This window comes from Trematomus bernacchii, unplaced genomic scaffold (genome assembly GCF_902827165.1).
Source record: "Trematomus bernacchii unplaced genomic scaffold, fTreBer1.1, whole genome shotgun sequence".
Lineage (NCBI taxonomy): Eukaryota > Metazoa > Chordata > Actinopteri > Perciformes > Nototheniidae > Trematomus > Trematomus bernacchii.
Window position 1 is genome coordinate 18,244,327 of NW_022987739.1, and position 12,414 is coordinate 18,256,740.

The 12,414-nt window shown below is 46.8% G+C and overlaps 1 protein-coding gene across 1 annotated transcript; it reads right to left on the reverse strand.

Annotated features, from left to right (window-relative positions):
• Nucleotides 1-9,928: 9,928 nt before the first annotated feature.
• LOC117495094 (glutamic acid-rich protein-like) lies at nt 9,929-11,543 on the reverse strand. The gene has a single exon (XM_034146162.1). The coding sequence runs from the start codon at nt 10,969-10,971 to the stop codon at nt 9,949-9,951; it is 1,023 nt and encodes a 340-aa protein (XP_034002053.1). The 5' UTR covers nt 10,972-11,543; the 3' UTR covers nt 9,929-9,948.
• Between the last annotated feature and the right edge of the window lie 871 nt (nt 11,544-12,414).

Sequence of the window (12,414 nt, forward strand, 5' to 3'; positions counted from 1 at the left end):
CCAAAAGAGGAAGTTCTTTGGAAAAATAAAGCTCCTTCTCTCCACAAGAGTTTCAGAGTTTCAGAGTATCAATTCAAATGCTTTTAAAGCTGATGAACACCTAACCTACACAGCATGTTGGGATTTATTTTAATGTGTCATCTGTCTTTTGGTTTCAGTATATTTAACCAAAGAGAGATGATTTTTCACTCTAACAAAGGGAGCAGCTGAGGAGAGGAAAAGATCACGCTCTGGAGGGGACACTCCAGAGACCCCTTACGCAGCGTCCACACGGCGGCGTGCGTTGAAGCTTGCCAGTGAGCTTGTCTGAAACTCGACCAACAACCAATCACATGAATCTCCCGCCCCGGACACACAAGCACGCGGTTTGATTGGCTAGAGCTTGTACTGGCATATGATTTGATTGGCTGACGCTTCCGCAGAAGCTTCAAAAGTTGAACATTACTCAACTTTTGAAGCGAGCAACGCGAGCAAAGCGAAGCAACGCTCCCACAATGCAGTTCGGCGAAGTGTGACGTCACCCCATTCAAAGTGAATGGGCAGAAGCGTTGAAGCTTCAACGCACGCCGCAAATGGTGGAGCAATTAGAACAGGTCATTAACACAGTCATTATGTTCTGAGGGTGCGGGTTAGTTCCAGCACATCATCTCATATAGAAACGTAGAACATCTTTCAGTGGCACTGTAATATGGGCTCAGAACAGTCTCATAATACACACATGCACACAGAAGGATTCACACTTGTATATCATGATCCGCAAAAGGATTCACACTTGTACTTCCGGATCCACACTTGTGTTTTTCAATGCACACACAAATGTGTTCCGTTTCATATACATGTAAATAAAATCCAAATACAGAAAAAAGTTTTACATATGTATTTTTGATCCTCACATATTTGTTTTCCGTTTAAATCGCCTCAACCTGCAAACACAAACCGCTTTCTGTGCATGTATCGCTGTGCATTCGTGTGTGGGTTTTTTGCGACTCCCCTGACGGTCACCCGATTCGTACTTGTAATTTTTTCTATCTATAGCCAATCAGATGTCTCCTTCATTCTAAGCCAATCACATGAGCGCGTCCCCACGAGGGTATGATTTATTGCGTTCATGACACTTCATATACGCATTTTGCGCTGTCCGGAGCAGGGTTTCCGCGGACAGAATTCATTTTACCGGACAAATTTGAAACTTACCGGTCATGTTTCAATAATAAGAAGAATTGTGTAGCAGAGTTTCCGTTAGCAGGTAATTACCGGACTATGACCGGATATGGCTAATAACACGGGAGTAACGGATCCTATATTTTCCTCTCTCCCTCCCTCTCTCCCCGTCAGTTTCTCATGCAGCTCGCTAAAACTTCACTCGCGTTTATGTCCATATCGATCAGATCCAGCTCTCCTGAACGGCCTTTATAGAGAGCACCGGTCAAACTATTAAGAGTGAATATCGGCCGATAATGACCGGCGGGGCTCCCCCCGTTGACAGTTCACTGTCTAGCACTGGCTTCGTAGTGCACTGATCGATTAGGCTAAGCTAACCTGTAGCTGCCCCCTCACACTCACAACAACTTCATACAGACATAAATAAAGCAGCTGTATTCGCCATACAGGAAACACACATTTAAAACGGTTTTGCCTGCCGTTTTTGTGTACACAAGCATTCATTAATGGTTCGGAAAGTGGCATTGTACCTTAATAAGATAAAGGCTTGTATTTGCGTGCATTTCCTGTTCGGAAAGTGGCAATGTACTGAGAGTGGAGGTGTCCTGAGATTAGCGCCTGCAGGCAGGCTCCATGGACCTGTCAGCTCCGGACAGCGCAAAATGCGTACATGAAGCGCTACGTCATAAACGCAAGAAATCTACCCTCGTGGGGGCGCGCTCATCTGATTGGCTATAGATAGAAAAAATTACATATGTAAAACTTTTTTCTGTATTTGGATTTTATTTACATGTATATGAAACGGAACACATTTGTGTGTGCATTGAAAAACACAAGTGTGGATCCGGAAATACAAGTGTGAATCCTTTTGCGGATCATGAAATACAAGTGTGAATCCTTCTGTGTGCATGTGTGTATTATGAGACTGTTCTGAGCTCATACTGTAATAGAAGACATTAAAGACTATTGAGGAATATGTTTCAATAGATTTAATAAATTGTTAACCTGTATGTAGCTTGAAAAAAATGAAAGGAAAAAACATCTGTAACCTGTTCTTAATGTTCTATGTGCTGTTTTAGAGTCAAAAACCCTGCGACTGAGGGTGGCTTTCAGTCATCCTGTGAGGAGGTTCCAGTTAACTAGCACAACTCAATCCCGAGAGGAATTTGGTAAATCACAATCCCTTATATATAACCGTAAAGTTGTAATTGACCATATACACAACTGACAGTATAGCAAATTGTTTAAGAACATAATTTAGTAAAGACAGACTGAATTACTGTTAAACCTAACATGTCTACAGTCTACTCCGGTATGTCTACAGTCTACTCCGGTACACTAACGTCCATTAGAAAGAACAATTCATACATTCAAAGCCATACAAAATATAACTTGAATTATGACTTTGTCCAGAAGCCGCATTTAAATAACACATAGGATTTTAATTTCCATGACGACTGATACTGTTACTAATTTTACTGTTACTTCTCACATCTCCTGGTACAGTTGCATTTAGTTTGTGAATTACTCCTCCCTCAGCTATGGAAGGAAGGACAGAGCATTAGTGACAGACGCTACTTCCAAAATATGGAATAATTTAAGTACATAAAAGCAAAAGTTATTTCCTGAACATGTTTGCAGTATTTCTCACAGAAGACATAGAAAAAATAAAATAATTTTGCATAGGATTGTGTCTTTCAGGGTTGAGTGAAGCAGGCAGGACCCAAATGCAGAATAAACAGAAAATACCTTTATTTCAAGGCTAAATAGTAACATACAGAACTCTTCCCCGTGAACACAGTCAAAGACAAACAAGGATCTAACAATGACAGACAGAAAAAACAGAACTTAAATGCACACAAGACTAATCACACAAACAAGACACAGGTGAGGATGGAGGAGAAAACACAGGGGCACAAGGTGAACACAATCGGGTAATCAGGCAGGAGGGAACACAGAGACAGAAAGCAACAGGCAAGACGGGGGGTGAACACTTTTCAAAATAAAACAGGAAAACAAAGACAGAATAAGACAAGACAAAACACAACACAGACAGATCGTGACATTACCCCCCCCCCCCCCCCTCAAGGGATCCCAGACGTCCCTAAAGAAGAAGGGGGACTCGGGCGGACGGCCCGGGGGCAAAGCCACAGAGCAGGGAAGTCCGCGGCGGGGAAACTCAGGGGGCCGAAGACAGGGGTGAAGGCCTCGTCGGGGTAAATTAGTGGGCCGGACTCGAGGGAGAAGGCAGCGGCTGGGAAAGTCAGGGGGCCCGGCTCGAGGGCGAAGGCAGCGGCTGGGAAAGTCAGGGGGCCGGGCTACAGGGCGAAGGCCGCGGCTGGGAAAGTCAGGGGGCCGGGCTCGAGGGGAAAGGCATCGGCTGGGAAAGTCAGGGGGCCAGGCTCGAGGGCGAAGGCCGCGGCACTCAGGGGGCCGGGCTCGAGGGCGAAGGACTCGGCTGGGGAACTCAGGGGGCCGGGCAAGAAGGCGGCGCCGGGACAGCTCCGGAGGACGGGCAGGAAGGCAGCGCCGGGACAGCTCCGGAGGACGGGCAGGACGGAGGCGGGACAGCTCCGGAGGACGGGCAGGACGGAGGCGGGACAGCTCCGGAGGACGGGCAGGAAGGCAGTGCCGGGACAGCTCCGGAGGAAGGGCAGGAAGGCAGCGCCGGGACAGCTCCGGAGGACGGGCAGGAAGACGGCGTAGGCCGCGATGGGGCCCCTCCGGGGTCAGCTGGATTGCCGGAGCAGGAGCACAGGAATCGGGAGCACTGGGAGCTGGGGATGGCGGGACAGGAACCGGTGTTGGCGGGACAGGAATCGGTGTCGGCTGGACAGGAACCGGAGCCGTCGGGACAGGTGCAGACGTAACCCACGATGGCACAGACAGGACCATGGATAGAACATGGGCTGGTGTCAGTGGAACCCCGGACGGGGCAAGGGCTGGTGTCGACTGGACCCCAGACGGAACAAGGGCTGGTGTCGACGGGACCGCCGTCGGAACAGGACAAGGTGTCGGCGGAAGAGGCGTCAGCAGGACCCCCAACAGAACTGGACATGGTGTAGGCGGGACCCCCGGCGGGTTAGGATCTGGTGGCAGCGGGACCTCTGACTGAACAGGATTCGGAGCTGGCTGGACCTCCGACGGAACAGGTGTTGGCGGGACCCCCAACAGGTCAGGGCACAGAGTTGGCAGGACTCCCAGCGGGACTCCCAGCGGGACTCCCAGCGGAACCCCCAACGAAACAGGACAAGGAGTTGGCAGGACCCCCGGTGAGACAGGTGACGGCGGGACTTAGGTGCATGCTCTTGTTGGTTATTCTTCAACTTCTTTAACAAAGGCACTACGGCTTGTGACAATTATCCAAAGAAAATGAATCTGAACCCTATTTAATCACATTTTAAATGTTTGAAGACTCTATTTTATTTTAAGAGGAGGGTAACTCAGAAGCTTCAGTCATGGTGTGTGTGTGTTTGAAACAAGAATTGTAATACAATGTATAACAACAAATATTGATTCTCTGTTGCAGACTGAAATACTGAAACAATTGTTGAATACTTAACACAACTATTGCCTCAAGTGTACTCTGGTACAATAAAGCATATCAGAAAGAAATAGAGAATGCAATTCCTGAAGAAATTGCTAGTGGGAATGCTTTATGCTTAAAAGCTGACGCTAAACTGCTATACTGAAATGTAATGTGTAAGAAGAAAGTGAAGAATTTAGATTGAAATTATACATGAACACTAGGGGCTTGAATGTGTGATGAGAGAAGAAAAGAAAGTAAAAAGGCTTGGAAAAGCAGCAGAATATTTGAACTGCAAACTTTTGAACTAACTTGATGGTGAATGATCTGTCGCCATGCCAACGGCATTTGATGACATCCCATAATACGCTTAGATGTGTGGATGGCTGCATCGTTACCAAACCTGTGAAGTTTTGGGCTGTTTGGAGCATTTTCACTGAAGTTATGAGAAAACCGTGTTTCATGGCAAGCCTTGTGTTACCATGGCAACGGCATTTGAAGAAACCCCATAATTGACGTAGAGCTGTTGAGGGCTGTACCGGTGATATACAAGCGAAGTTTGGAGGACGATCGGACCGTGTCCATTGGACGTACAGCGACATCGTGCTTCATGGCGAGTGGTCTGTCGCCATGGCAACGGCATTTGATGACACCCCATAATACGGTTAGATGCGTTGATGGCTGCATCGTTACCAAACCTGTGAAGTTTTGGGCCGTTTGGAGCATTTTCACTGAAGTTATGAGAAAACCGTGTTTCATGGCGAGCATTGTGTTGCCATGGCAACGGCATTTGAAGAAACCCCATAATTGACGTAGAGCTGTTGAGGGCTGGACCGGTGATATACAAGCGAAGTTTGGGGGACGATCGGACCGTGTCCATTGGACTTACAGCGACATCGTGCTTCATGGCGAGTGGTCTGTCGCCATGGCAACGGCATTTGATGAAACCCCATAATACGGTTAGATGCGTTGATGGCTGCATCGTTACCAAACCTGTGAAGTTTTGGGCCGTTTCGAACATTGTGTGAGAGAGAGAGAGAGAGAGAGAGAGAGAGAGAGAGAGAGAGAGAGAGAGAGAGAGAGAGAGAGAGAGAGAGAGAGAGAGAGAGAGAGAGAGAGAGAGAGAGAGAGAGAGATTTTTTTTTGATTTTTAAAAAACACTTTTATTTAGATTTTCACCAAACAATTAAAACTATTTTCTTATATACATTGAGAGAAGAATTCCCCTTTTTTCCTCACACAAAAACAGTTAAAAGCAAGCTCCTCCCCCACCACCGAGCACACAGCTGTAGTGAAACACCACCGGTTTAAAAACTCTTCCATACTTTTCATCAGACAGTGAAATCTAAAATCTACTCTCACTCGTGCCTTTACCAAAGATAAAAACATGTTAGTGAGTTGCTGACCTGCTGTACTGTTCACTTTGTTCTTCCTGCTTTTGTAAATTGATATTTTTGCCTGCCCCACAATAAAATTCAACAGTTCCCACTTCCCTGCATTCTGTTTCTTGTAGCCAGCACCAAAAATAAAAGCAGTCTCTGTAAAAACCTCCCCACAGTCTAAAAACACAGTTTTTAAAACATTAAAAAGAGGCTTCAGTCTGTGACAGTCCAGGTAGCAGTGAGTGATCGTCTCTCTGTCGGTGCAGAACGGACACTCGGAGGACACGGTGGGGTTTATTTTCGACACAAAGGCGTTAACGCCCAGGGCCCCGTGGAGGATCCTCCACTGCAGGTCTCCAGACCGCTTGTTCAGTGGAGGTTTGTAGAAGAGCCTCCATACAGGTTCACAGCCCCCCGGGACGTTAAGCCTCTGTTTCCACACCGTGTCTCTCCTCTCACTTAGTTTCTGTTTGTTCAGGGCCAGAGTGCAGAGTCTATAAAAACCTTTTCCATTCTGCATGTGAATGTCTGAATGAGTTCTGGGTTCTAGTCCATCCTGGTCTGCTAAAATCCCAATGTCTGGAAAAGGGTCCCCTTCGTCAGGGGTTTCCTTCCTGTTAGAATACTCCCGCAGCATCTCCATCTCATCGTCAGTTAGCCTTTTAGTCCACTCGTTCAGGATGGTTCTGGTGTGGCGGGCCGACTTCAGGCCGAGCAGAGAGGCCACGGCCTCGGTGTTGTGGAGTCCAGGACCTGCAGCATCCACGATGTTCCTCAGCTTCACGACCCCAACGGACCGAAGTCTCTCAGTAAGTGCAGGTCTGCTGCTGTCCTGGACATCCAGCCGGGCCCCCCACACCAGAGGCTCTTCCAGGAGCCAGAACAGAGATGCTGCGGGACCCACTCTGGCCCATTTAAAAAGTGTCCATACTTTAAAAAGTCCTTTGTAAAACGGAGGCAAAACACACACACGAGTAAAATCACAGTTTGTTAAAAACAATGACGCATCCAAACCCAGGCCTGCTACCCCCCTTAAAATGGTGCTGGCTACCGGCCTCCAGACGACATCGACATCGTTTCCTGTCAGGTATCTTTGTAAAAACTGTAGTTTAAAAGCAGCTGCTCAACTCTCTAGGTGCACCAACCCTTGCCCCCCCTCTTCCTTTGGTAGGTACAGCATGCATTGAGGAACCCAGTGCAACTTATCCCAAAAGAAATTTAAAATAATAATTTGCAACTTATTTAAAAGACCAGCAGGGGGTTCCACACACTTGAGTTTATGCCAGAGGCTGGATGCTATCAGGTTGTTGATGACCAGCACCCTGCCTCTGTAGGACATGTGGGGAAGTAACCAACGGCACTTGTTTAGTTTCCCCTCCACCTTTTCTAGAACTCCTTCCCAGTTTTTCCCCAGTGTGCCCTCATCTCCAAGATGGACCCCCAAATACTTGATGCCACCCCTCTTCCAAGTCAACCCACCTGGGAGTTGAGGGAGGCCACCAGTCCACTCCCCCACTGCTAGGGCCTCACTTTTGGCCCAGTTGACCTTTGCAGAGGAGAGCTTTTGAAAAGTATCTACTACCTGCCCTAGCTTTAAAACATCCTGTTGATTTTTTATAAAAACAATTATGTCGTCTGCATAGGCCGATAAAATAAAACGTGTATCAAAACCAGGTAAAAACAGGCCCTCATTAAAAGAGCGGATATTGTGTAGCATGGGCTCTATTGCTAGTGTGTACAACATACCTGACATCGAGCAGCCTTGTCTTATCCCCCTGGTCACATTAAAGGGTCTAGACAGACCGCCATTTATCTTAAGCACACTCTCAATGTTCACATACATCACCTTTATCATGGCGATGAAGCCCGGGCTGAGGCCGAACCTCTCCAACACCTTCCACAGGTAACGGTGCTCAACCCGGTCGAAAGCCTTTTCCTGGTCCAATGAAACCAGACCAGTGTCGAAACCCAATGAACCAGAGACTTCCAAAATATCTCGAATTAGTGACACATTGTCAACAATTGACCTGCCGGGCACACAGTAGGTCTGGGTCCGGTCTACCACCTGGTCCATCACCTTCCTCAGCCTGGAGGACAGGGCCCTGGACAGCAGCTTGTAGTCGGTGCACAGCAGAGAGACGGGCCTCCAGTTCTTTATTTCTTGTAGGTCACCTTTTTTCGGAAGGAGGGTTAAAACAGCTCTTCTGCAGCTCAGAGGGAGTAAAGAGTCATTAAAACTTTCATTAAAAAGGTCCATTAGATCCTCTTTTAAAAAGTCCCAAAATGTCTTGTAAAACTCTGGGGGGAGGCCATCTATTCCAGGGGCCTTCCCCCCCTGCATGCTCTTGAGTGCTGCACACAGTTCCTCCTCAGTCAGGGGCCCGTCCAGCTCTTTTTTCGTCTCTTCAGAGACTGTTGGTAGGCCCCTGCAGAACAGATTAAAACCTCCCTCATCTTCGGTGTACTGACTGGTGAAGAGGTCGCAGTAGAAGTCCACCGCTCTCTGCCGGATCTGGCTGTTTCCTGTCAGCTGCTGCCCTCCTGCTGACTTCAGAGCGTGGATCAGCCTGCCCTGCCCGTTCTTCTTCTCCAGACTGAAGAAGTATTTTGTTGGTGAAACCATCAGGGAAGCGCTCTGGAATCGGGACCGGACCAGCGCCCCCTGTGCTCTGGAACCCAGCAGATCTGCCAAAATGGCTTTTTTAGATTTTAGGTCTTCAATACAACCTGGATTTCCTGTGGACTCTGCATAGCTCTGCAGTTCCACTATTTCCATCTCCAGATCTCTCATAGACTTGGTGATGTCACGAGAAACATTGAGAGTGTACTGAAGACAAAGCTGCTTGATGTCGGCTTTCCCACAATCCCACCACTGCTTCAATGAGTTAAAATCCCCCTTCCTTTCTCTAAAACCTTTCCAAAAATAAATAAAAACCTCTCTAAAATGTGTATCTAAAAGCAGAGCAGTGTTAAAATGCCAATACGCAGATTTTCTTTTTATGTTGGCAATAAAAACATCACACAATACAAGGGAGTGGTCAGAGAAACCAACAGGCAATATAGCACACTTTTTAAAAACATTCAAATGGTGCTTAAAACAGTAAAACCTGTCTAGCCTAGCCATTGATAAAAGGTTCTCCCTAGAGTGGACCCATGTGTACTGTCTGTGATGTGTGTGATGCTCTCTCCATATGTCTGATAGGCTATGTGTTGCTATTAACTGTGTCATGGCTCTTTTGGATGCAGCATGAGGTTCCCTATGGTTCCTATCTAACTCGTCGTTCTGTGTGCAGTTAAAATCTCCCCCTAAAAATAAAAACTCTTCTGGTTCACACTCACTTAAAACAGCGCTGAGCTCGTTTAAAAACTGAACTCTGGCAGGACCTGAATTAGGAGCGTATACATTGATAAAAACCAGATTAAAAAGCTCAAAGTTAGCTCTCACCACCAACAGTCTGCCCTTTATTCTTTCCTCCACTGTGTGGGACTTGGGGATAAAATCTTTAGCAAACAGGACTGCCACTCCTGCACTGGTGCTGCTAAGACCACTTAAAACCACCTCCCCATCCCACTCCCTCCTCCAGTCTGTCCCGTTTAAAGTGTCGCTGTGCGTTTCTTGTAGCATTGCTACATTGACCTTTTTTATTTTTAAAAGCTCATAAACACAAGCCCTCTTCCCCACATCCCTAGCTCCATTGACATTTAAAGTGCAGACTTTAAAATCACTCATTAAAAAGGATGTGAGGAGAGACACACCGCTTAAAAACAACACGTATGTAAAACCCAGCATACTAAGTGCCGTACATGTTATTTTCCTCTTCATTTAAAATCTCTTTCTGTATCTTCATTTTCAGGACCTTCAAACGAAAACATTCCCTTTCAGTGAAGAGATGCATCTGAGCTTTTACAGACTGTACAAACAAGCTCTTGTCTGTAAAAAAACTCTTCTATTTTTACTCGTCTCTTGTTTTTAGTTTTTCTAAGAAATTCTTTAATTTGCTCCACTTTAAAAAATGGACTTTCCAATTGTGAGTCGGTGAGAGGCTGACTGGCCTCAGCACAGTCCTCTTCATCCTCATCCTCTTCATCCTCCATCAAATCTTCCTCACTTTCCTCCTCCTCTGCCTCCTTCACCTCCTCTTCCTCCACCACCATTTCCTCCTCTTTCTCCCCCTCCTCACTCACTGCCACTTTCTTGGCCTGAGAGCTATTTTCTTTCTCTTTTTGTTTTCTTTTTTTTGTAGAAACTTGAGCTTCCATGTTTTTTTTTAATGCAGCAGATGCAGAGAGTTCTGCCGTTTCCACTCTTTTTTTAGGGACGACCTTTTGTCCCACATCAACACAAAGGTCGCTTTTTTTATTATTTTCCCCATTAATCTTTTTTTCCCCAAAATTTTCCTCAACCTGCTCCGGGGGCTTTGAGGGACTCTCAGCCCGCGTTGGGGGCTTTGAGGAACCCTCACCCTGCTTTGGGGGCTTTGAGGAACCCTCACCCTGCTTTGGGGGCTTTGAGGGACTCTCAGCCCGCTCTGGGGGCTTTGAGGAACCCTCACCCTGCTTTGGGGGCTTTGAGGGACTCTCAGCCCGCTTTGGGGGCTTTGAGGAACCCTCACCCTGCTCCGGGGGCCGCTCAGTGGGGTTTCCCGCTGCAGTCATTACATCAGGAGTCTCTTCTGGAGTTTTCTCCTGTTTTTCATTTTTTTCCTCCTCCCCCTGTTTTTCATTTTTTTCCTCCTCCCCCTGTTTTTTATTTTTCCCCGGACACGCTCTGGCCAAATGCCCCTCCTCCCCGCATCCGAAGCACTTGGCAGTCCCCGAGTTTACAAACAAAACATAATTAAAATCATCCATTCTCAGACTTAGCACCAGATTGAGTTCCTCGTCTCTCTTATTGAGGATCATGAGGACACTTCTCCTGTGAGACACAACATGTTTTAGCAGTGGAGATCTGCAGCCCGAGGACAGCTTCCTGATGGAGGACACTATCTTCCCGTGCTTAGACAGCTCTCTCACCAGGAAGTCATCCCGTATGAACGGCGGGATATTTGAGACTGTTACCCTTGTAGCAGGAGTGGTTAGTGGAGACACGGAAATGAACGTGTCGTTAACAACGATCCCGGTCTCCACCACCTTGTTCGCTTTATCCTCTGTGTCCACAAATATCACCACCCCCGCCGTTCATCCGAGCCGCAGATCTGATGCTGCTGTGCCCCACTAAGGCCCCCACAGCCAGGCTGCACTCCTCCACCGAGCACGGTGTCATCGGAGAAATTTTAAAACCATGTTTGCGGCTCAGCCGGGCATAATCCATGCCGCAGCTGCGTCACAAACACACACACACACAAACAAACCACACACGCCCAAACCACTAGAAAACACCAACAATAAAACGTTTAAACCATGTACACAATACACACAACTTACAACATAAAACAATAAATATGTTAGTAGAAAAACGTGTGAAAAAGTTAGTAACTCACTCACTCACAGACCGTTCCTCACTCACTCACTCACTCGAGAGAGAGAGAGGAGAGAGGAGGGAGAGAGAGAGAGAGAGAGAGAGAGAGAAGAGAAGAGAGAGATAGAGATAGTAGAGAGAGAGCCGATATTAAGCAGAGAGATGACGCTCTTTAAAAAGAGAGATAGAGTATAGATAGAGACCTTCCCACACTTTGAAAACCCCTGCTCTAGATAGTAGTCCCTCAAAACACCTCTGTCATCTCTCCTTTTTTAAAATCACATCTAAAATCACGTCTATTCACACTGGCATATCCCCCCTGATCACATGACACGTCCTCTGCATAGAGAGGAAGAGGAAGATAGAGAGGAAGAGGAAGATGGAGAGAGGAAGATATTGAGGAAGAGGAAGATAGAGGAAGATATTGAGGAAGAGGAAGATAGAGAGAGAGAGAGAGAGAGAGAGAGAGAGAGAATGAAATGAACAGTTAGAACTGACTCTTGATTGCTCTCTCTCTCTTCTCTTGAACGGCATATGATGACACCTCATAATTGACGTAGAGCTGTTGAGGGCACGACCATTAACCATTATCTGAAGTCTGCTGCTCTGAGCATGTCAGTTGGTGTGATGACATCATCGTGTTCCATTACACAGGTGTTTATAGTTGAGCTAACGAGCTCTGTCGAGATCAAAGGTTTGCATTGTTCTGAATGAGAGATAAACCTCTTACATGTGAACGTTTTGTGGAAGAACGATAACAGATATCTGTGAAATTTCAAAACGTGAAGCATGTCAAGGAAGTTGAGTATCTGAAGTGTAATTTCTGTGTACTTTCGGGTTAATAATGTGGCCTTTTTGGCAGTTTAACTAAAGGTGTGCGGCTGCTG